At 41.6% G+C, this 26,145-nt stretch overlaps 1 protein-coding gene across 1 annotated transcript in view; it reads left to right on the top strand.

Moving 5' to 3' along the window:
• Positions 1–26,145, top strand: part of LOC125484002 (exocyst complex component 6B-like) — a 153,449-nt gene that overhangs the window by 25,329 nt on the left and 101,975 nt on the right. The window contains exons 3-4 of the mRNA XM_048601031.1: positions 7,609–7,705; positions 15,895–15,968. Of these exons, the coding sequence (XP_048456988.1) occupies positions 7,609–7,705; positions 15,895–15,968 (171 nt within the window). The remainder of the gene's footprint in view (positions 1–7,608; positions 7,706–15,894; positions 15,969–26,145) is intronic.

Genomic DNA, 26,145 nt, shown 5'->3' with positions numbered 1-26,145 from the left:
AGAAATATAGTTGGTAATTGTGCTGCAGTTGCCAAAGCTTGAAAGAAATTGAAGGGAAGATGAGCCCAACAAAATTGAAGTGAGCAGCCTTTGGTTTTGAAGCCAATAGAGGAAGGGGAGACTGAGGGGTGTGGGAAAACCCTGGGATGGAATGGGTTAAAGTGAGACAGAGAAAGAAGTATGAGCATTACCTGAGAGTTCCCCTCTAAGTCAAGCACTGTCCCATCTTGGAAATAAATCACTATTCCTTCATTTTCGCTGAGATAATGTCATGGAAAACTTTCCCTGACAGCATTGTGAATGTAGCTACAACACAAGTTGCAGCCGTTCATGAAGGCAGCTCACGAGCACCTTCTCACTGACAATGTCTGTCAAACTTTGCAACAACGCTCACATCCTGAAACTGAATAGAAGAAACAAATTTAGGATATTTAATGCTTTTGGAGCGTACAAGGCAAAATTTAGAACAAAATTTAGAACAGGATTAGTCATGGCCTGTATCCTTCAATTAGAAATGAAAAAAGGTTGCCAGACCATTTCTTAAGCATGATCACTGATCACCACTCTTCCAATTTATTACCCAATTTTCTTCTCCCATGAGCTTTCATTTTAACCGCAAGTCTTTTGCAAAGAATTTAATGAAATGCTTTCAGCCGTATTAATTACTATCATCTACCAATTCTGTTACATCCTCAGAGCTCTGCTTAACTTGTTAGACATAACTCACCTCTTATGAAGCCGTGGTGGCCAGGATTTATAGCCTTACTCTTGTTTAATGGACTTGAATTGCTTCCTTTATAATACACAACAGTGTTTCCCTTCTGTAGATGTCAAGGGAAAGAGGCCTATAATTCCCAACATTGTACCTCTGACCTTTTCTAAAGATTGTAATAATATTTTCCATTTTCAGGTCCCTTATTATAGCATTTGCAACTTCCCATCTTTTGCACCACTCCTTTCCCCAATCCTGTGAAAGTTTTTCATTAACATCTGCTTCCAATAGAGCACAGTAGAGCACTAAAGAAAAGGCCGTTCAGCCGGTCAAATGAGTTTTTCCTATAGGTCTTATTCAATCAACCCTATCATAGGTTTAACCATAGTTCCCCACTCCACCTTCCTACAAATTTAATCCCCCTTCCACAACCACTTTCCCATTTCTCCAATAAAGAAGTTAAACTGACAATTTATTCCTCTGGGGAGGCAGTGGCAATGTCATTGTATTCACAATGCACAGGCCCAGTCCAATGTGCAGGGAACAAGAGATTCAAATCCTATTAGGGGGTCTGGTGGGATTTGCATTCACTTATTGTACAAAGAGCCATAGACGTTTTTACAGCATGGAAAAAGGCCCTTCAGGCTGTCATGTCAGTATCAATCATCAAGCATCTCCCTCCATTCTAGTTTTTCCTGTACTTGTGTGCTATGCCTTTCAAGTATTCATCTAAATACTACTTAACTTTCTTGAGGGTTCCTGCCTTGACCACTCTTTTAAACAGTGAGTGCTAGATATCCATTCTCTGGATGTAAAACTATTTCCTCAAATGCCTGCCATCTACCTTAAACTTGAACCTCTTGGTGATTCATCCCTGTACGGGAAAGGTTTCTCCCAATCTACCCTGTCTATATCCCTCAAAACATTGTACATCTCAATCAGGTCACAGCTCGATCTTTACTACCCTAAGGAAAACAATGACAGCCTTACCAGTCTGTCTTCAGAACTGAATTATTCCAGCCCAGGCAACAAGCTGGTCAATCTCCACTGCACCCTCTCTAGTGCAGTCACATCCTTCATATAGTGTGGTGACCAGAACAGCACACAGTACTGCATCTGTAGCCTAACTAACATTATAAAACCTCCTTGCTCTTGTATTCAGTAAAGACAAATATCCCAAATGCTGTCTTAATCACATTATCTATCTGACCTGTTGCCTTCAAGGATCTATGGACATCCACACCAAGTCACTCTGATCGTCTCTACTTCCTAGGATTCCATAACCATTCAACTCTGTTGTCTTGTTAGCTCTCCCAAAACACATCACACTTTTCAGGATTAAATTCAGTTTGCCACTGTTCAGCCCATCTGACCAGCCTACCTGTTTTCTCCTATAGCCTAAAGTTTTCCTCCTCACTATTTACCACACCACCAATTTTCATGTAATCTATGAACTTAGTGATCATACCTCCTACATTCATGGTTAGATCATTAGTATACACATAAACAGCAAAGGACCCAGCACAAAACCCTGCCACTGGACACAGTTTTTGAGGTTAACCATCACCCTCTAAGCAAAATTTGGATTCAGTTAGCCAAGTTGCCCTGGACCCCATGGACTCTTAGCTTCTTAACCAGTCTGCCATGCAAGACATTGTCAAAAGCCTTACTGAAGTCCATATAGACTATATTAACTGCACAACCCTCATCTCCTCATCTAGTCATTACTTTGAAAATATCAATCAAATTTGTTAGTCATAATCTCCTGCCAACAAAGCCATGCTGACTATTCTTGATTAATCCTGCCTCTCCAAGTGGACGTTCAATGACATTACATTGCCAAATCCACCACTATTAACATTCTGGGGGTTACCACTGACCAGAAGCTGATCAAGCTATATAAGCACTGTGCCTATCAGAACAGGTCAGAGGCTGGGAATTCGGCAATGATGAATTCACCTCCTCATTTTCCAAAGCCTATCCACTGTCTAAAAGGCACAAGTCAAGAGTGTGCTGGAATACTGCCCATTTATCTGGATGAATGCAGCTCCAGTAAGAAGCTTGACACCATCCTGGACAAAACAGCCCATTTGATTAGAGCTCCATCCACTGCATTAAACATTATGTCCCTCCACCACCAACGCACTGCGATTACAATATGTATCACAGATGTGTGTAGTACAGATGCACTGCAGTAACTCACCACGACTCATTACCATCTCTTAAACCTGCAACCACGTTTCCTCCAAGCCACCCATCATCCTAACGTGGAACACATTGTTCCATCACAGTTGCTGAGTCAAAATCCTGGAACTCTCCTCCTAACAGCACTGTGTGTGTACCTACAGCACATGGACTGCAGCAGTTTAAGAAGACAGCTCACCACCACCTTCTCAAGGGCAATTGAGGATGGACAAAAAAATTGCCAACTTGCCATGGCACAATAAATGTAATCATAAACATAATAAATAAACATAATTAACATCCCATGAAATAATTTTTTTAAAAATCCAATTTCTTAAAGTCCGCCTATGCTTATTTTTAATGGACATTTGTTTGGCACACTACTTTGCTTAAGGATCCACTTTTGGGAATTCTTCAACACTGCACCCAAAGAGAATGAGACCATGACTTTGCACACACTATGGTCTAATTGTGGATGGATTGTACACTTAGCTGTAAAATGATATGTTTCCACATAAACACTGAATTGTGTTGTAAACTTCGCACCCCCTACCAAAAACTCCGCTTATCCACTCTACCTTAAAATATTCAAAGACAGTTTCTGCTGCCTTTTCACCTCATTCCTGTTTTACTGGGCAGCCCATTATTTTTAAACAATTCCCCCTATAGTGAGAAACATCTTCTTCAGATCTATAATAGAACAAAAAACTGTGGATGCTGTGGATCTGAAACAAAGACAGGAGGTGCTGGAGGAGGTCAGCAGGTCTGGTAGTATTTGTGGAGAGATGAACTTTCTCTCCAGATCTGTGTTGTCTTGAGCCCACTGGAAAGTATTGTTCAAAATTTTCTCTGCAGAATTTCGTCGAATGAACGGTCCAAAAGCTGGCCTTTGACTCAAATAGAGTTCTTGTCACAATCAAGAATGGTCTTACAGTCACCATCAGATTAGTATTTAATTCCAGGTTTATTAATTGAATGTAAATTCTACCAGTAGTTGGAGTGGAATTTGAACCTGTGTTCTCCAGACCATCAGCCTGGGGCTAATCTGTTGACACTACCACTATTCTGCCATCCAAGCCACTAATTTGTGCCTCAGTTCCTGTCCCAAGTAGACAGGATAGTGAATAAGGCAGTTGGTATGCCTGCCATTATTGGTCAGTGCATTGAGTATAGGAGTTGGGAGGTGATGTTGTGGCTTACAGGACATTGGTCAGGCCACTATTGGAATACTGCATGCAATTCTGGTCTCCCAGCTGCAGGAAGGATGTTTTGAAACTTGAAAGGATTCAGAAAAGATTTACAATGATGTTACCAGTGAGAAGCTGAATAGGGGCTACCTTCCCTGGAGCTTCGGAGGCTGAGGGGTGACTTCATTGAGGTTTATAAAATCATGAAGGGCATGGATAGGGTGAATAGCTAATGTCTTTTCCCGAGGGTGGAGGACTCCAAACCTAGAGCGGAAAGATATAAAAGAGACCTAATGGGCAACTTTTTCACACAGAGAGGAATGAGCTGCCAAAGGAAGTGGTGGAGGCTGGTACAATTATATCATTTAAAAGGCATCTGGATGGGTATATGAATAGGAAGAGTTTAGAGGGATATGGGCCAAATGCTGGCAAACGGGGCTAGGTTAATTTAGGATATCTGGTCGGCGTGGACAAGTTGGACCAAAGGGTCTGTTTCCATGCTGTACAGCTCTATGACTCTATGACTGTAATTTACACCAATGGTAAAAAGAGATTATCTCATCATTTATCACATTGCTGTTTATGCGAACTGGCTGTGCAGCAAATTGGCTGCCACATTTCCTACTTTACAGTAGTTACTACATTTTAAATGGCTCTAAAGCACTTTGGGGTGTCCTGAGGGCATGAAGGGTGCAACATAAATGCAAACTTTCTATTTATCTTTTTCAGACTCTTTTAAAGGGAAAACCAACTCAGCCCTATCTCGCTTTCTCTTCCTACCTCTGTTCCATCTTCCACTAGCTCCTTGATGCCACCGGCTATACCAATTGCTTAGTGCAAAGACCTTAGTGCATAATGACTGCACCTTCCTAATTTGTAAGTTGAGGTTAGAATAGTTTACAATAGTGCCTCTACCCATAAGCCCTCAGATTGGGCACGTACATAATTTGCAGCTCTCACTCAGGGGCACAGCACGCAAGCTCAACAGTACATTAGCTGTCTGCTGATTTGCAAAAGAGCAGGCAGGAGAGAGAGCTGAGGAGATGAAAAGCTGGTGCAGTGTTGGTTTGGAATGTCTTGAATTACTGTGTCTGAAGAATGAATAGAGAGAGAGAGAGAGAACCCGACCCTGTTTTTGGTGAAGGGTTAGGGGTGGTTTCGGGGGAGAGGTAGTGTGAGAGAAATAAGACAGAAGCCTTGAGAATGGCAGGGTTTTGCAGACACTGAATAGCAGGTGCCTGCTAACCTGAGCACCAAGGGCAGGTGACCTCTCCCGCCCAGAGAGACTCCGTTCACATTACAGTCACTGTAATTGAGATTGATCGCAGTGCCTTAACCCTGCTATTTTTCACTGTCATCCCTAGTGTTTGGATGCTAAGAATGGGGACACTCACACAAAGTGGCTTCGTTCTCGAATAAAATACCCTTTTGTTGGGGTTGTGTTTATGATGTAATGGGGACCATTAGTTGCAGAATTAATAAAGGTTTTTTTTTTGTAATTTTGCTCTCCTGTGTTCAGTGGAAAAAAAGCTCTCCATTTTCCCCTATCTCCTTTCTTAAAACTTGTGTGTCAGCATCTACTGCAGTTTTGAAAGCATTTTGATAAATTTCACCCTGTTCAGGACAGGCACAAATTAGGGAGATTGACTTTAATGAGAAAAAAGAGGGCTTCTGCTATCTGTACTCCAGACAGCTGGTCCTTGTATTGAGATAAATATCCTCCTAATGGTTATTAGGTCTCCTTAGTTCTATAAACTCACCAGAAACTCATGAAAAATCACTGTTCAGTTTATCGTGCTCGGGTAACAAGCTCCATTTGGAACTATCCAGGGCTCTTAAGACTGCAATTACTTATCCTTTATCCTCCAGGGTTGGAATAAGTAGAGAATCATTAGTTTGACAAATAAGGCTAGTCAGGGCAATGTATCGAATGCAAAACTGGTACTGATTGGTAGTGAATAAAGAAGAGAGAGAAGGAGTCACTTAGGAAACACTGTGCTGTTTCTAACCCATATGAAAAAAAACGAGTCCGACAGCTGAAAAATGTATAAGAATCACTGTTCTACACTGTGGACAAGATGTGAAACAAATCTTCGGTGTTTCAACAAGATCCAGAAAACCAGAAAACAAAACCCTCAAATTTTGCCTTTATTATTTCCTTTTCTTATACTGGACCATTCTGACACATTCTCTCAATGAATTTCCCCTCCTGAGAGGACCTGTTGTATTCATACACCTTCTCCTGGTCTGAAGAAGAGTCATACCAGAGTCAAAATGTTAACTCTGTTTTGCTCACTCTGCAGATGCTGCTAGACCTGCTGAGCATTCTCTGTGTTTGTTTCATCTCCACCATCCTGTGTGTTAGCTCTGCTTCCTACCTTCTACCTTCATGCAGTTCTACAGTCAGCACATTTTCTCCTGCCAAGCTGGCACCAATGACTTACTTCCTGTGCCTGATCTTTAACTGTTCTGCCATTCTGCAGTCAACCAATTTTGATTCCCTGTACCAACTGGAACAGTTCAGTATTTTCTCATGTATACCTTGTTCTTCATGTTACAAGTACACTGCGATATTGCAGGAGTTCACCAAAGATCCTCAGACAGCACCTTCCAAATCCATGACCACTTCCATCTAGAAGGACAAGGGCAGCTGCATGGAAACACCACCACCTTCAAGTTCCCCTCCAAGGGACTCACCGTCTTGGCTTGGAACAAAAATTGCAGTTCTTTCACTGTTGCTGGGTCAATATCTTGGAATTCCCTCCCTAACAGCATTGTGGTTCAACCTACAGCGGATCCCCACAGTGTGGGTGCAGGCCATTTGGCCCATCAAATCCACACCATCTCTTCGAAGGGCATCCCACCTTGATCCATCCCCTGTGACACTGTGTTTCTCCACCTAGCCTGCACACGGGTAATTTCCCATGGCCAATCCGCATAACCCACACATCTTTGGACTGTGGGAGGAAATCGGAGCAGGCGGACGAAACCCACGCAGACACGGGGAGAATGCACAAACTCCACACAGACAGTCACCCGAGGGTAGAATCGAACCTGGGTCCCTGGTGCTGTGAGATAGCAGTGCTAACCACTGAGCCACCGTGCAGCCGCTATGGAGCGGTTCAAGAAGACAGCTCACCATCACCTTCTCAAGGGCAGCTAGGGGCAATAAATGCTGGCTGTCAGCGATGCCCACATTTTAAGTTCCCAGTCAAAAGGTCCAATGTTCAAGTCGCACTCCAGAGATCTGAGCACAGTATCCACATTGACAGTGTGTTACTGAGATAGTGCTGCACAGTCGAGGTGCAGTCTTTAGAGATGAGACATTAAATCACTTGACCTCAGAGTAAAAGTTCCCAGGGTCCTGCTTGGAAGAAGAGCTGGGAAGTTTGCCTCAGTATCCTGCAACACTACTGAACCCTCAATCAACAAACTTCACTAAAACAGATTACCTGGCCATTGTCATCCTGCTGTTTGAGGAAGTTTGCTGTGTACAAATTGGCTTTTTCAATTATTCGTTCATAGGACGTGACCGTAGCTGGACCATCTTTATTTGCCCAGAGGATAATTGCAATTGCAACTATGTTGTTGTCAGCCTGGAGTCATATATGGACCAAACCAGGTAAGAACGGCAACTTGCTTCTGTAGAGGACATCAGGTTGTTGTGTTTACTACATTATAATAGTGACAACACTATGAAAGTGTTTCATTGGCCATGAACCACTTTGGGATGTCCCAAAATTGTGAAAGGCATCACATAAATAAAAGTTTTGCTTCTTTCTTGTAAATGACCCCTCAATAAAGGAGTTCTGTCCCATGGTTCCAGCAGTGGTCACTGCTACCAGCTGGCTCAGCTGGGCTATCAAATTGTCCGATTGGTCAGCAGTTCTGTATAAGGAGGGATCTCCTTCAAGAAATGGGCACAACTATTGTCTTAAAGTAAGGAACACTGCTCCGAGCAGTGAATTGCTGCAGAGGATTGTGAGTGGTTTAGGGTCGGGGATGATGAGATGCAGGACTGTGGCATTCTGTAAAATCCAACCTGTGCTCTTATTTATGAAACCCAAGTTCCTGAGTCCCTTTTAAACATTCTCTCAACTCGTCATTCATGTGATCTGACCGTGCCCTGTTGAAATCTATCACTGTCCTTCTCGTAAGTCTTTCTAACTTATAAATTTTAAATTGTGCCCTGTACTCCCACTCACCGTACTCCAAGTCTAAATTATTAAGATTTCTTTTATTCACCTATGGGACATGGGCATCGCTGGCTGGCCTGCATTTATTGCCCATCCCCAGATACCCCTTGAGAAGGTGGTGATGAGCTGCAGCAGTCTGCGTGCTGCAGGTTGAATAAAGATCAAGAAAAGCCTTGGTCCTAGTACCTACATTCCCCCGTAATCTTTTCTCATCTGTGCATGGCAGTGACTTCCAAAACCAGAAGTCAGTGCTGGGAAGCATTGCTCAGTATTGAATCCTGGGGAACCTTGCTGCATACCATTCACCTCTAATCTCTGTTTCCTATTGCCCATTGAACTTCATATCGATGCTGCTGCTATTCCTTTTATTCCATTGGTTTCCACCTTGCCGGCTGACCTGTTATATGGTACTTTATCAAATACCTTTTGGAAGTCTACATTCAGCACGTCAACTACATTAAACTTTTTAACTTTCTGTTATCTCATTAAGATCTCAATCACCTTAGTTAAACACATTTTGCCTTGAACAAATCCACGCTGGCTTTTGTCAGTTAATTCGTACTTATTCAAATGTCTATTAATATCGTTCCTGATTAGGATTTCTCAAAAATTTCCCACCATTAAACTGGTAAATTCCTGTAATTTGTTTGAACGAAGATGTAACAGTTAGAATTCTTCATATTTCTGCAATTACTTTCATGAGTGCCTGGGTCCTGATGGCCTTTATCCAAAGATCTTTAACTATCTCACAAGCTATTTATTTAATGCATGAATTTTAAATTTTCAAAACTCCCATGATTCGGGAATGATCCCATTAGATTGGAAGATGGCAAATGGAACTTCATTATTTAAAATGCGAGGGGGACAGAAAGCAGAAACCTACAATCCAGTTAGTGTAATATCTGTTCTAGGGGAAATGTTAGAAGCTATTATTAAAGAAGTTATTGTGGGGCACTTGGATAAGTTCAAAGTAATGTGAAAAGGAAATTATGTTTCACCAATCTAGTGGAACTTTCTAAGGAGGTAACGTGCTGTGGATAAGGGGAATCAGTGGATGTACTCCATTTAGATTTCCAGAAGGCATTTAATAAGGTGCGACATGAAATGTTATTAGGGAAAATTAAGTCTCAGGATATAGGGAGTAGCAAATCGGCATAGCTAGAAGATTGGCTGGCGAACAGGAAGCACAGTCTAAGGGTGATTTTTCAGTTTGGCAAGAAGTAACAAGTAGATGTGCCACAGGGATCGATTCTGGGACCTCGACTGTTCGCAGTTTATTCAAAAGACATGGAAGAAGGGATTGAAGGTATGGTTGCCAAATTTGCAGATTATGCAAAGATAGGCAGGCATGTAAGTTGTGAAGAGGTCACTGGAGTCCACAAAAGTATATAGGTGGGTTAGATTAGTGGACAAAGATGTGGAAAATGCAGTCTGATATGGGAAAATATAAAATTCTCTCTTTTGACAGGATGAATAAAACATAAGTATATTATCTAAATGGTAGGAGATTGCAGAGCTTTGAAGTGCAGAGGGAACTGGCTGCCCTTGTGCGTAAATCACAAAACATTAACGTGCAGTTACAGCAAGTAATTAGGAAACTAATATAATCATGTATTGCAAGGGTTTGAATAAAATGTTGGAAGTTCATGCTTCACAGGGGCCCTGGTGAGACCACACTTGGAGTACTGTGTACAGTGTTGGTCTCCTTATTTATAGAATAACGTAAATGTGTTAGAGGTAGTACACAGAAGATTTACTAGACCAATGCCTGGAATAGACAGGTTGCCTTATGAGGAGAGGTTAAAGGCGTTTAAAACATATCTGGCTGGGTACATGAATGGGAAGGGTTTAGATGGATATGGGCCAAATGTTGGCAAATTGGACAAGATCAGTTTAGGATATCTGGACAGCATGGATGGGTTGGACCGGAGGGTCTATTCCTGTGCTGTGTGACTGTAGGTTGGATAGGCTGGGCTTGTATTGCTAGAGTTGAGAAGAGTAAGAGGTGACTGGACTGAAACTTAAGATCGTGAGGGTTCTTGACAAGGTTTATTTGAAAAGGATGTTTCCTTTTATTGGAGGATCTAGAACTCGGGTCACTATTTTAAAATCAGGTGTCAACCCATTTAAAACAAGAATGAGGGACTTTTTTTAATTTCTTCAAAGGTCATGAGTCTTTGGGACTTTGTGCATTAAATTATAATGGAAACAGGGTTCTTGAATATTTTTACGGTGGAGGTAGATTGATTCTTGTTAAGCAAAGGGGATGAAAGGTTATAAGGGATAGGTTGGAGTGCAGGTTTGCCATTATAATCAAATCAACCATGATCTTATAACTGGCAGAGCATGCTTAAGGGGTTGAATGGCCTATTCTGTTTTTAGTGCATACACAAATTTGCTCACATGTTCAGCATCTTCAGATGCATTTTGTCCAATCTTGGTGAGTTATTAACTTTAAATACTGATATCTTTCCAGCAACACCTTTTTATAAAGCTTTTTCATCCCCATCCCAACAAGCTCCTCTTTCACCATGACTTTGACAGCAGCTTTTTTTTTAAATGGAATCCCTAAAGTGTGGAAACAGGCCCTTTGGCCGAACCAGTCCACACAGAGCCTCAAAGCATCCCACCCAGATCCACCCTGCTATAACCCACCTAATCTACACATCCCTGAACACTACAGGAAATTTAGCGTGGCCAATCCACCTAGCATGCACATCTTTGGACAGTGGGAGGAAACCGGAGCACCCGGAGGAAACCCACGCAGACACGGGGAGACTGTGCAAACTCCACACAGACAGTCGCCCAAGGGTGGAATCGAACCTGGGTCCCTGGCGCTGTGAGGCAGCAGTGCTAACCACTGAGCCACCGGGCTGCCCCAATTCTTCTTTGGAAGAAGTAGATCCACAATACTCTTAGCCAGGCTTTTATCTCCATGTATAAATCCTTTCTCAGTACTTAATCAAGTCACCAATCCTCTTGCTACTCTTCTAGTAATTATATGCTTATAGTCACTGATGGAATATAGGAAACAGTAGCCACATTGTCCTGCAAACAGCAATTCAATCATTAAAAGATGATCCATTTTAATTACCTTAATTAAGAAATACGTATTGGATAGGACACTAGGGAGAGCCTATTTGCTGCTCTTCACATATTACCATAGGAGCTTTTACATTCACATGTGAGATCAGATAGGACCTAGGTTTAACATCTCACTGCAATCTCCTCTGTACTTCATGACAGTGTCAGCCTAGATTTTGCATTCAGTTCCCTTTAATGGGACTTAAATTCTGAACTGCTGACCAGGAAACAAGACTACTAACACCTGAGAAATGTAGATTTCAGAAAATGTAGAGTTTGGATTAGTTTGAGATGAAATGAAATGGGAGTAGGCTTGTGTAGAGCAGGAATACTGCCCAATTGATTTTTTTTGTGCTGCACATTCAATAAAGCTCTTCTAGAAGTTTGAAGACATTGAGTTTATTTATTTTGAAAATAAACTTTACAGTGGATGATTTAAAGTTTTCAAAATTAAGGTGGCTAGATCTAATGGATCCATGGTAAAGAATTTAACAATCAAGTCAAAAATATCTAAGTTAAGATTAAGAAGAGAAGATGGGGCAACTCTGTCATTTAAAGTGTATTCAAGATGTGAGGTAATTACTGAGCAAGAACTTAGAGTCAAATGGAAATAAAAAATGAACTCATCGTATATCTGAATAATGATGCAGTTGGGAGAGTCGATTAGTGCCACTGAGATCAGGCAAATGAAGGAAAGCATTTTGGGGCCTAAGGCCTTTACTTCTTTTACAATGAGATTCCTGAATCGTATACCTTATATTTTTATAAGTTTTATTGTTTCATTCTTTCCGTGTAGACTTCTAAGTCAAGTGCTGAACAGTCAGAGACGCACCCATTGAGAATAACATCCCCTAACCTCCTTCTAAAAGCACTGTTTCACGCAGGGAGTTAGTTCCATGTACTCCAGTATCTTACCCAAGTGGGGGCTTGTCACATGAGAGCCAAAAAATTCAGAGTTGGCAGAAAAATCCACTCTTTGGCTCATCAAAGCTAAGTATGTGCCACTGTTCTTGATTTCTTTCTCATACCCGTGCTTTGTCATTCTCTGTCAAGCTATATCTGTCTGTTTCCCTGTCAATTTACTTACCAGCATCGCCCTTTCTCTTTTTAATGTTCCTTTTAACTTCCCTTTTCCTCCATTGCTAATCTCTGCTCTCTCTCTGTAATATCTTATCTCTATCCCCTATCTCCACTTCCCTTTATCTTTCCCTTTTCACCTTTTCTCTCTTCCCTTCTCCTTTCTTTTCATTTCCCCTTTCTCTTCCCTGTCTCTTTCCCACCCTCCCTCTCCATCTCAGTGAAGAGTTTCAATTCAACATAGAAGGACAGCAGCTTGGTCTGCCACTGGACTAGAGAAGACTGGAACAGAAATGGTAATGGTTGAATATCTACAGATCGGTCACTTTAGCAAATACCTGTGAATTATGTTTCTAATGTAGACAACACAAAGGGAAGGTTTACAGGTACAAATCCAACTAGAATGGCCCTGGACTTGAATTAGATTCTCTGCCCCGGTTGCTTTTCCCAGCTTTCTCCATTTCGCCTCCCGAACCCAAATAGCAACAGCCAGCTTCCAACCTAACAACTCAAACTCTGAGTGTACCACACATTCCCACCTCATTCTGCCTGCATCACCAATGCTTGTTGAATGGGAAAACAGAGTCTCAATATCGCTAAAAGATGGCAACTTTGACAGTGCAGCTCTCCTTCGGTCCTACACTGGAGCGTCAGCCTATATTGTGTTTACTTCCCAATATTGTTACAGATCAAACATTTGTGCTGTTATTGGTAGGAGGGGCTGATTATCTGCTTAATATTTCGAGTTGTCTCACACAAAACAATGATAAGACTTCCACTTAGATGGCATCCTTCACAACCAATGAAGTACTTTTTGAAGTATTGCTACTGTTGTAGGAAACGAGGTAGCCAATTTGCACACAGAGAGATCTCACACACAGCAAGATCAGATAATAAGCTTTTCATTTTGTTAATTGACTGGTAAATATTGACCATGACACCCCCGAGAACTTCCCTCTCCTTTGCAGTAGTGTCGTGAATTCATTTATGGCCATCTGAGGGGACAGAATGTTCCTCGGTTTAATGTTTCGTTGGGCGAACATGGCACGCTGGTCAGTATTGTGCTGAAGTCTCAGCCTGGATTAAGTGCATAAATCTTTGGGGTGCTTCTGATGTAGATGGTTTTGCTATCCACTAAGCCACAAGCAATTAAGCATGGAAAGTGTTAGAACTATTTGCCTCAGTAAAAAGATATATCCATCAGCAGATGCAGTAATGCCCTCTTATTTAATGTTAATAATCCCTGCCATGCTTGATAAGGTTGAACCAAAACTGCCTTCCTTATTCAGTATAAAGTTGGATATCCAAACTATTAAACCATTACGCAGCAGGCTCCATCCTTTGAGCTTCTGTTCACTCCAATTCACATAGGCCATGGAATGATTAGCCAAATGGAATGTTGGTTTTTAATGTTGCTTTTCAGGCTGCAACACAAAAGAAGACTGCACTCACAGATAAGAATTGAGTAAACCAACCAACAGAGAAACCCCTCATGTTCCTCCATCATTAAAATTATGAAACAACCTGCCAGCCTCCATATAACAATACCTTTTGGGTCCATTCACTGCACTGACTGCAAGGGGTCAAGAAGATGACCCAGCACCACCTCAAGGAGAAACTAGGCTGAGCAATAAATGCCAGCAAAGCCCACATGCCCAGAAATATTTTTTCACAAACGTCTTGTTAGCTATTCCATCTTTAGCCCTGTTTCTTTCAACCCCCATCCAAATTTAAATTTTCATTCATTTTTGTATCAAACAGTCCGTTTAGGACTGAGATGAGGTACACATTTCTTTGTCATGAATATTGGGAATCTTTGGCATTGTTTATCCCACAAAGCTGTGAATTCTCAGACGATGGCTGTATTCAAGATTGAAAGTGAGAGATTTTTGGACGCTGAGCAAATTAAGGGATGGGGAACTGGGTAAGAAGGCAGGTTGATGTAACTGATCAGCCACGATCTTATTGAATATTGCGGCAAACATGAGGATAACAGGCAGAGATATGTATAATCCAAGTACTTCAGACTTCAGCACAACGGGTACAGTAAGCAGTTATGTTTAGCCTCTCTCAGGTAGAGTGAAGAAGATTCTTCAATGTCTTATTGAAACTGAGAAGGCTGTGAGCGTAGTGACGTACTGCCTCTGAAACTCTAAGCATCTTTGAAGAAGGGGAAGAAGGCAACTGAGCAGATTGTTCCAAATAAATGTACTGACTCTAGGATGTTTTATAGACATAAATAAATTTAGTGAGAGGATATGGAGCTTAAAAGTTGTAGGTAAGATTGCCAGTGGCAGAAATTGCTAGTTTAAAATTGCCAAAGACTTCCAACATTTACACAGACCAAACTGTCAAACTGACAAAAGCTGTTGGTGTGAGCGAAATATGCATTGTTGTCTTTTTCTTTTCCTATCCCTTGTTTTTTTAATCTTTCTTCATCTGCATCGGTTGCCTGTCAGTTGTTGGTTCCCACTTCAAGTGTCTGGGTCTAAAGTCACCTCATTCCTTTTTATTTCTGTGTTTTAACTCTGCTTCTTACTGCATGCTCTCACCCCATCACCCTGTACTTCTCTCCTCTCTCCTGCAATCTCTCACCCACTCCTCCTCTCAATTGTCATATTGAAGACCCGATATCTCCCACAACTCTTTAATATTTTGGACACACTCTGTCATATTTTCCCAGTCCCTGTGCGTTTTCTCATTCTCTCTCTCTCTCTCTTTCTCTTTCACACACTCTCTCTCTCTGTCGTTCCATCAACACCACATTCTTTCTTCCTATTTCCCTTTGTTTTTGTTTCATCATCGTTGACTCTTATTTTCTGACTGGGTATTTGCTCGCTGCAACTAATAGTAACTTTACGGTCAGACATGCTAAAATTTCCCAATCTTTTGGAAAATTTAATTGTTACATCAAACAGTTTTCGTCCTAGTCAGATTTTCATCTTAAAACAAGCTGTAAACAGGGAGGGGTTATGGGGTGACAAGGGGAGATCGGAGCTTTTAATGTTGTCTTATTAGCATTCATAAAATCAGGTGACAAGCGTGTAATTTAAAAGATCCCACAGTGTGGGCCATGCGGGACAAAAAAATCAAATCAGTTTAACAGAATTGAAAGGATTTCACCAGCTGTAGATTTTATTGTGTCGCGAAACCATTCGCAAGCTGTTTGTTCGTTCGAGAAAGAAGAGGAAAGAAAAACTATGAAGCTAAAACAGCCCATGGGAATAAATTTTAGGTCGATTAGTACAGTTCCTAGCTGTCAAGGCTTGGAATTAATGGTGGTTTGATGACAGAATTTTTGACGGGTGAACAAAGGTGTAGGGGAGGAAGACATGCTTCCTTAGAAGAATGGTCCTCCTCTAGCTTGGCCTCACTGTCTGTGCTGTCATCCGTCTGCCAATCTCCCTGTCCATGGTTGTTTAGAGATGTTTTTATCCTCTTTTCTTTCCCACAGACTTTGCCAGATCCGGACCGGTGCCTGGGTTCCAAGGGGACACGCTGCAGTTGGCCTTCATCGACTTGAGACAAGTAAGCCTTTGTTTTAAATGTGTGACTGAAGACCGCAGTGCCTGCAGGATGCAATAGACGCTCGTCCTCGCAACACCACCCCGCCCCCCTCCACAACCTTCCCACCGCTAGCCCGACTCCTCGGCCAGGGTCCTTGCCCGTTGTTGTTGTTGTTGTTCGTCCTTTTTATTGGCTTTCGGACCTTCAAGAAAAGCCTGAGGCCTGGCCAGTGAAGACTGCTCACCTTTCTCTATACACCCCCACCCCCTCCAAAAATGCCTGAGTGTGGAAGAGACATTGTTGCATCCTTGGCTGTGCAGCCCCACAGTGACCGTGGGCACAGGGTGACACAAAGCAGGTGTTTAGTATACAGGGAGCAGTGGTGCACGGACCACCTGCTTGGCAGACCTATTGTTCAGAGAGATAATGTCCAGAGAGTGGCTCAAAGGCAGGAAGAATTAGCATTCTGTTACAACCATTGCCAACCAAGCTTGCTAATAGAGTGCTGCATTATAAAGATGATTTACAGCCTGCCTTGCCCCACCTATAGGACTCTTACTGCCAGTGACGTCATTATAGCAGGTACCTATACAGTTTTCTTTATAATTCTGCTGTGCGTGCAACTGAAAAGAGCAACTCAATCCAGCAATCTCCTGGGACAGCAGTAGGCGTGCCACAAAAATAAAAAGGAGACTCTTGTCCTGTCATCTTTTCAGTTAGAAGATAGATGGGGGTTTGTCAGGATCTGTGAATGTAGCAGTCGCTGCTGACTGATGTTCAGAACCCATTACTTCACTCTGTTTTACTTTGCGGGTGGCATGGGGGGGAGTGGGGGTTGATATCACACTCACTCATTAGCGCCATGGTCTGTGTCTAATCCCTTTTCACGCATTTAACTGCCGGTTTTTATTTGCATATTTTCTGGGGAATATCTATCGAAGACAATCGTAGCGTATCTCGGAGTTTCAAACCTTCCTGTTGAAGAATCAGTGATTTTGTGTGTGTGTGTGTGTGGTGTGTGTGTGTTGTTAGTAATTAAGGACATCTTCACAAAACTCCTCACAACTTAACAAGAGGAATGATGTAATTGGAGTTCGGCAGGAAGAACGCAAATACATAGAAATACATAACACTGTTATGGACCACCCCCTTTTAAAAAAAAAACCCATCAATATGCAAAGATGGCTTCATTTTTAAAAATCTTTAGTCTTACCCTATTAGTACACTACAATACATATACATTACATTGACTCTAAGTACGCAAACATTCACTACTACAGTCCATTTCAGACTGTTTTCTCCTAACACCAAATGCCTCCGTCTTCCTTCATCAAAGTAGTGACAACGCCTCGACAATTACATTCTCCCACCCTGCTGTGTGTATATTTTCAAATTGAATGGCTGCAATAATAAGCTCCACCTAAACAGTCTAGAATTTTTATCCTTAAAATTTTCCAAAACCTTTAATGGGTTATGATCAGTTGTCTCAATTGTCTCAGACACATTACTGGCAATATAAATGTTGAGATGTTGCAATGCCAGCACCAAGCTCAAGGTCTCTTTCTCAATCATGGAATATTTCTGTTGATGATTATTCAATTTTCTAGAAAAATACCCAATAGATCTTTCTATCCACTTGTTTTCTTCTTGCAAGTGTACAGCACCGACACCCGTCGCTCGCATCGACAGCCATCTTGAATGGCTTTGCATAATTAGGTGTGGCTAACACAGCTTTCATGCTGTCAAACGCCTCATGATGTCACTTGATCCAAAAAAATTTTTGGCACTTCTTCAATAAGTCAATCGGTGGAGTAACCACACTGCTAAAGTTTGGTACAAATTTCCGATAAAAACTGTTCGGTACCAGGAATCGTAGTACTTCCCTCTTCGTCGATGGTCTAGGAAACTCCCCAATAACCATTGTTTTCACATCCTGTGGGGCCATTTGTCTATGCACAATGACATGGCCCAAGAACCTGACTTGAGCTTTTGCAAACTCACTCTTAGCAAGGTTGATCACCAAGCCTGTCTCCCAAAGTCAATCTAACAATTCTAATAGATGCTCCAAATGTTCCTTCCATGTATGACGAAAAATCACCTGATCATTGATGCACACCGCACAATTGGGTAATCCTGAATTCTAGTGGAGGCATCCATTTTGGTCAACAAATACCGATTCCCACTTTTTGTTTTAGGTAAGGGTCCGACAGAGTCAATTAAGACTCTTCTAAAAGGTTCCTCAAACATGAGAATGGGTATTAAGGGTGTTGGTTTATCACTGCCTGAGGTTTTCCAATTATCTGACACATATGACATGTCCAGCAAAATTCAACCACATTCTTATGCAATCCAAATCAATAAAAATGTTTTTGTATTTTGGCTTGAGTTTTCCTTCCTTCCAAACAGCCTTCTACTGGTAATTCATGTGCTACCCACAACTCATCCTTTCTGTAATCTACTGATAATACAACTTGATGAACTTCTGCCCATTTTTCATCTGCCTGAATATGTGATGGTCTCCATTTCCTCATTAAGACTTCATTTTTTAAGATAGTAACATTCTGGGATGTACTCAGATTCTTCTTCTGTGTACGCTTTTTGATACAACTACTTTAATTTTTAATCTTTCTGTTGTAATTCAGCTAATTTATCTGAGAAAAAACAAGAACAGGTGGAGGACAAAGTGGATATTTTCAGTTCAAACATTTGATCAAACATATTCTCTGATAATTGAACTTCAACTTCCTTGTACATTCTTTTGCAGCTTTTAGCTTGCACTGTGCTTTCCTTTACCAATTCAACAAAACTCACTGACTATCACTGCCTATCACTATCCCATCTACCTTCCCCAGCCCCACCCTTCCTCTCTTTATTTATTTCCCAGATCCCTTACCCATCCCCCACCATTTCTGAAGAAGGGCCCCAACCCGAAACATCAACTTTCCTGCTCCTCTGATGCTGCCTGGCCTGCTGTGTTCCTCCAGCTCCACACACTGTTGTCTCTGACTCCAGCACCTACAGTTCTTGCTATGTCTCACTGGCTTATCTTGTTTTCCCACATCCGTCTTCCCAGTGCTTTTTATAAATCACCAACGCTGTGGGTTCACGTGGCCTAATTTATTGCAGTGAAAACACTGAGCTTTTTAACTTTCCCCCTCGTGGGTTTCCTTTTTACCCTATGGTAAACTATCCTTACTATCTTCAATGAGATCTCTTTTTCCCTTACCACCTAAGGATTTCTGTTTTCCCCAATTTCTATCCCTCATGTTGAAAATGATGTTGCAGGCTAAACTTAGATTTATGAGCCAACTCACAATCATTTACGATTTCCGCTGCTAATCTCGCAGTTTTAACTCTCTGCTCTTCCACTTAAGTGCTCACTACTTCCGGAAGTGAATTTTTGAACTCCTCCAAAATAGTCTTCTCTGAGAATGTCATACGTTTGATCAATTTTCAGTGCCCTTATCCACCTATCAAAATTACTTTGTTTGACCCTTTCACACTCTGTGCACGTTTGACCAGGTTCCCTCCTTAGATTCCTAAAACGTTGTCTGTAGGGTACTGACATCAGCTCATACTGACTTAAGATGGCATTTTTCACCTCATCATACTCCCTAGATACCTCCACTGATAGTGATGCAAATACCTTACTAGCACCACCTACCAACTTTATTTGGATCAACAGTACCCACACGGTCACCACCCATTTCATTTGTTTAGCTATTTTCTCAATGAAATGAAAAAGCCTTTTCCATCCTTTTCAGTGAACTTAGGCAATGCTTGAACATATTTAAACAAATCCCCAGCAGGCCTTTGGCTATGATGGGATTGCTGTCCATCACTGACCTCATTATTACTCCTACTTTTCACCTCTACCTCCACCATTTTGAGTTGACTTTTGAGTTTTCAATTCCAACCTCTGAAGTTCAAAACAAAACTCACTTTCTCCCTTTCCTCTGCGAGGTCCTTCCTTTCCTTTTCTTTTCCTCTACTTTTAATTGTAATTCAAACTGTTTAATTTCCTTTTCATGTCCACGCTGCTTCGTTTGCAGTTGAATTTTATCCATTTCCAATGATTCCGATGGCATTTCCAATGATCATAAATATTGAGCTATTGCAGTAATTACCCCTCCTTCTCACACAGACAAAGGCAACTCCCCCTACCCATTCCAAAAACTTTGCCTTGCTCACTTTCTGTAAAACTCCCGAAGAGACTTCTTCCACCCTCTGGAATCTCTTAGCGACTGAAAGGGCCATTATTACATAAGGTACACCTTGTTTAAACCAACCAAATTCAACACCCGAAAACACCCAACACTCACTAACTTTGAGTCTAATAATCCAAAATCCAACCTGGAATTAGAGATTTTGATCCCAATCAAGCCCCCTATTTATTATGGACCAGAACAAATCCCCTCGAAATATATTAAGAAGATGGTCTAGACCCTAACTTTTTCTTATTTTAAAGATAGGTGTAAAGCGTTGTGTTCTGGATGCAATTTGATTGGTCAAACTACCAGGTTTGAAACAAAACACACTTTATTCATACGCTGTAATTAAAAGACAGAAGAAATAAAAACAAAACAAAAGAATTGGCTTAACTGTAACTCTATCAAAACGTTTAACAAAATAATATATATTAACTACTACTCATTAACAGTTCCAATATAGTAACATCCCATAAACACACCCTTGGCAAAGGCAAATTCAATAAAATAGATTGTCACACATGCAATTCTAGCAGCAGGAAGAGAACCCTAGCTTTTATCTGTAACAGAGAGAGGATTAAGAGCTTCCACATTAGGCTTCAAGACTCCAGCAACTGAAGGGTAAAACAAAAAAAAATCCTGGTTCTCTGGGAGTTTGACCCCACCCATTCAGGCTGCTTCTAATGTTTCAACTTTTAAAAAATGCCCAAGGACTCTCAAGCTGTTTACTTTATTGGCTTTGGAACAGACTACTCTGCCTCTGTCTCACCCTTTCTTCAGGAAAAAGAAACAGGACAAAATACACCTCTTAAAGCCATAGTACCATCCCAATTCACATAACACATAAATGTAGTCTGTACACAAATGGACACTTACTGCACAGAAGGAAAATACCAGGATCTTTCAAAGAGCCAATCCATTAACCCCGTTCCTTGCTCTTCCCCATGGCCCTGCAGTTTGTTTCATCTTTAAGTATTTATGCGATTCCCTTTTGAAACTCACTTTTGAATTGGTTTCCACGACTCCATCAGGTCGTATATTCTTGATCTGAACAACTCACTGTGTAAGACTTATTTCTCTTCATCTTTTCTCACACAATTTTAACAATTATCTTAATTGTGTGTTTTCTGTGTGTTGACTGTCATGTAAGCAGGAACAGGTTCCTACTAATTGCTTGATCGAGACCGTTTATCATGTTGAAGATCTCTATCAATTCGCCTTCAACTTCTCTGTATTCTACAGAACAGTCTCTCCACATAACCTAGACCCCTCACCCTGTAAATGGCCTCTGTACACTTTTCAAGACCTGAAGTTTAGAGCACAGAATTAGATGCAGTTGTTCAGTCAAAGCCTAACCAGTGAGTAGTACAGGTTGATCACGTTCACGACTTGGATTGCAGCAGTTCAGCTTCTCGAGGGCAGTGAGGGGTGAGCAATATTACAATAGGATAATGGTCAGGAATAGGAATGAACTTGCCTGATGTTTATTCCCTTTCAAGGTCCTTCAAGGATGAGGCTGAAACTTGTCCCACAGCTCCTGACCCAGCAGAAGTGTGCCGACTCTAAATGGTTGGTTATTTGCTTTTGGCACTCACTCTTGCCTTGGTGTATCAGAACATGGTAGGGGTTCAGTCCCTCTTCAGAGGCTTATTTTTAATGCAGAACTGAGGGAGTGTTATGCTATCCAACCCATTATTTCTCAACCCCATTCTCCTGCCTTCTCCCCATAACCTTTGATCCCTTTATGAATCAAGAACCTATCTATCTCTGTCTTACTTGCCTCAATGACGTGGCTTCCATAGCCTTCTGCGGCAGTGAGTTCCACAGATTAACCACCCTCTGGCTGAAGAAATTCCTCCTCATCTCAGTTCTAAAGCTTCGTCCCTTCACTCTGAACTGTGCCCTTGGTCTTAGTCTCTCCTACTAGTGGAAACATTTTCTCCGCGTCCAGTCTACCCTGACCTCTCACTGTTCTAAACGTTTCCTTCAGATCCCCATCTCATCCTTCTAAATGCTTCATCCACTCTCATGATTAGTATATCTTGTAATTTTATCATTGTTGTTGTGGGGCATTCCTTTGTGGCAAAAATAGGTGATGTAGTGGAGAAGATTATCTCAGAGTACAACGGGACATTGATCAGATGGGCCAATTGGCTGAGGAGTGGCAGATGAAGTTCAATTTGGATAAATGTGAGGTGTTGCATTTTGTTAAGACAACCAGGGCAGGACTTATACTGTTAATAGTGGGGCCCTGGGGAGTGTTGCCGAACAAAGAGACCCAGGGATACAAGTGCATAGTTCCTTGAAAGTGGAGTTGCAGGTAGACGGAGTGGTGAAGAAGGTGTTGGTTCACTTATCTTCATTGGTCAGAGCATTGAGTACAGGAGTTGGGATATTATGTTGCAGTTGTATAGGACATTGGTGAGGCCACTTTTAGAATACTGTACATAGTTCTAGTCACCATTCTATAGGAAGAATGTTGTTCAACTTGAGAGGATGCAAAAAAGATTTACAAGAATATTGCCAGAACTGGAGGAATTGAGTTATAGGGAGAGTCTGAATCGGCTGGGGCTTTTTTCTTTGGACCGTTGGAGGCTGAAGGGTGACCTTATAGAGGTTTGTAAAATCATGAGAGGCGTGGTTAGGGTGAATAGCCAAGGTCATTTTCCTAGCGTGGGAGGTCCAAAATGAGAGAGCATAGGTTTAGGGTGAGAGGGGAAAGATTTAAAAGGGACCTGAGAGGTAACTTTTTTACGCAGAGGGTGGTGCATGTCTGGAATGATTTGCCAGAGGAAGTGGTGGAGGCTGGTATAATTTCAACATTTAAAAGGCATCTGGATGGGTACATGACAAGGAAGAGTTTAGAGGGATATGGGCCAAATGCTGGCAAATGGGCCTAGGTCAGATTGGGATGCCTGGTCAGTGCGGATGAGTTGGACCAAATGGTCTGTTTCCATGCTGTATGACTCTATGGCTAACATGTTTCTGACACTTAAAAATTTCAAAAGTACCTGATTAGCAATAAAGTGCTTTAGAATATTCTTAGGTTGGGAAATGCGCTGTAGTTTATTTTCTTCCTTTTACTAATCTCTGTTGTGCAGTGGCAAGTGGCTAATTTCATCAGAGAGAAACAAATACAAGCATTGCTGTGCTGTAACCAGTTATTTATTTTTGAAGTATGCAGGATTATAATCACAATAATCAGTCACTTAGAAGCGCTTAAGGAGATTTCGACTGGCTGAACTTTTGTGTCCGTTGAATAATGAAGTGTTGATCTGATTCACTTACACAAACAGTAACAGATCAGTGTCTGGATAGGTGACATTTTTGAACCCGTTAATTTACACATTATAACTATTGAGTTCTGTGTGACCCGCTCACAAAGAAAAGGGCCTTTATTATCAAGCAAAGTGATTTATCCTGTGCAATTCCTTCTTTCTTTGCCCCCTCTGCCACCTTACGGAAAAAATGTTGTGATTTTTCACAGGCCTTTGGGCATCTCTTCCTATGTAACTCTCCTTTGCCTGTTCAGCTAGTGAGTGTTGTTGGCTGCTGGCTTGAACTGGGGGGTGTGGGGGGGTGCAGGTTGGTTACAACTCAACTCAACTCAGCTCAGCCCAGTCCTCTTCTCACCTAAGATCCTTGGAGAAGAAAAGATTCTGGGGAGATATAATAGAGGCATCCAAATGTTTTGAGGGGTTTTGACAGGGCAGATGAGGACTAAGACTATTTCCACTGGCACGACGGTCAGTAACCAGAGGATGTGCTATTTTCCCAGATGACCATTCTCACTCACTGATGGTAGTTGCTACCTTTACCAGTATGTAGTACTGGGTAATGGTGGTTTGAGGTAGTTTACTGCCACCAATGCTCTTTTATCTTTGTTTTGGCTTGGTCTATCCAGTGATTGATGGTAGAGGATACACCATTATGAAGTATCGACAGAAGAGGCACTGTTCTTAGATAGTTGGAAGATTTATTCATGATAACAAAATGTACAATTAGAAATTACATTTGGTCATGCATAATGGCTAAGACTCCAGAGGGCTGGTACAGATACATCTTCCCCCTTCAAAAGTTAAGTAGAACTCCTTGTCTCCACCCACACAGACTGCATGATATCAGTAGAATGGGTGGAGGTAATGTAATATGAGCATTAACTCTCCAGAACCATTACCTTGTACAACACTGGACACAGGTTTAAGTAGAAGCAGGGGACAAAATAAGAGATCATTGAACATATGAGTTGTTGTGATATCACAGTGGAAGGGTGTTGAAAGCAAATTGCGCAGTAACTCTCCCAAGTGAATTAAATATATAGTTAAAGAGCAAAATAAAATTCAGGGCTATGGGAAAAGGGTAGGTTGGGGTTGGGACAGGAGGGCTAGGTAGCCTCTATTGCAAAAATTAAAAATCTAAATCCACACAGGGGTAGTGACTGGGCATAGTAATGCTGAGGTCTATTGTGGCACTCCCTTAATAGTGCTCCGCTGCAATCAGTTCATGGCAGAACAGTGCCTGGGCTGTATGACCTGGTACAAAAGCTGATCTACTGATCGGAAATGTGATTGTGACCATGACCTGGTGGAGTAAGCACACTTGTCCTGGGGAGGGAAAAATTTACGAAATTAAAATACTGCAGGTGCTGGAGAGCTGAAATACAAACAGAAAATACTGCAGAAATTCAACAAGGCTGACAGCATCTGTGTGGAGAGAAACAGATGGCAGAAGCAAGTATCTACTTTGATTCGAGTTTGATTTATGTTGGTTCCTGTTCCTGATAGCGAAACAGAGGAGTACCAAAAAATGTTGACACCAGGTAAGGACTCAGTCATGGACAACTCTGCTCTTCCTGTATTTCATCCATGAGCAAATAAACTATCAAAGGCCAAAAGTCCACATTCTTTTTAGTGCAGTCCAGCAAAAGGTGGAAAGAGGAGGAATGCTGGAGAATAAACCCATAAAAATATAGATTTTCAAAATACTTCCTTGTCGCCTCTGTCTTCCCTGAGTTATTTTTAATGGTGCCTGGAGCATTTGATGTCTTTGTGGAAGACCTGGGGTTGAAAGCGAACCTTGTCACACAGTCATACAAACTGCAGCATGCAGTGCTGCACATCATGTGGAGACAAGCTTGCTCATCAGCTCCACCTCAGTATCTCCACCCAGCAGTGACAGCCTGATTAACGAGTCCCTAATTCCACTCAATGTAGCCTCGGCACCAAGACCCCAAATAATGGGCATGTCACTCTTGCCTTTACAGCACCCCTCAGGGATTACATTATCTCTTTAGACATGCACGCATTTTACAGGCATGCATATGTTAGCATACGTAGACAGAGACAAAAATACATGCACACCAGACACAGTCGTGCTTGCCTTTTATTTATTTGGGTTCTGTGTTGCTTTTTAAAAAAAACATGTTTAATTAATTAGAAATAACTTGGCAGTTTTACCTGATGTACTGCAACACTAGATATCTTCCAGCAAAACAATGCCCCTGCTGCACCATTCTCAGCCTGATGCCCTTATATTGTAGCAGAGAACCATGCCCAGAGTTGTGTTGTACAGCAAGCACCATCTTACAAAACAAACTGCTTAAAGTTTGGATCCAACAAATCTAAACAGGATTTTTTTTTGATGTTGCTTCAGTTGTGTCAGCATCACAGACTACTATCCGTATCCTGCCAACATTTTGAAGGGTAGCATTAGCTAAACCACGCATGACCTTCTGAATGGTAATCCTGATAATGAAAACTGAAAAATGGAACTAACTTAAAAATATGTTTTGAAGATTTTAAGTGGGGGCTGTGACATTTTCTGCTATTCAATTAAATCATGGCTAAGAGATAGTAGGAACTGCAGATGCTGGAGAATCTGAGATAACAAGGTGCAGAGCTGGATGAACACAGCAGGCCAAGCAGCATCAGAGGAGCAGGAAAGCTGACGTTTCGGGCCTAGACCCTTCTTCAGAAAATGATTTTCTGAAG

Source organism: Rhincodon typus, chromosome 1 (genome assembly GCF_021869965.1).
Source record: "Rhincodon typus isolate 14 chromosome 1, sRhiTyp1.1, whole genome shotgun sequence".
NCBI lineage: Eukaryota > Metazoa > Chordata > Chondrichthyes > Orectolobiformes > Rhincodontidae > Rhincodon > Rhincodon typus.
Note: the sequence above shows the minus strand (reverse complement) of the source record. Positions and strands in the feature narration are given on the sequence as shown.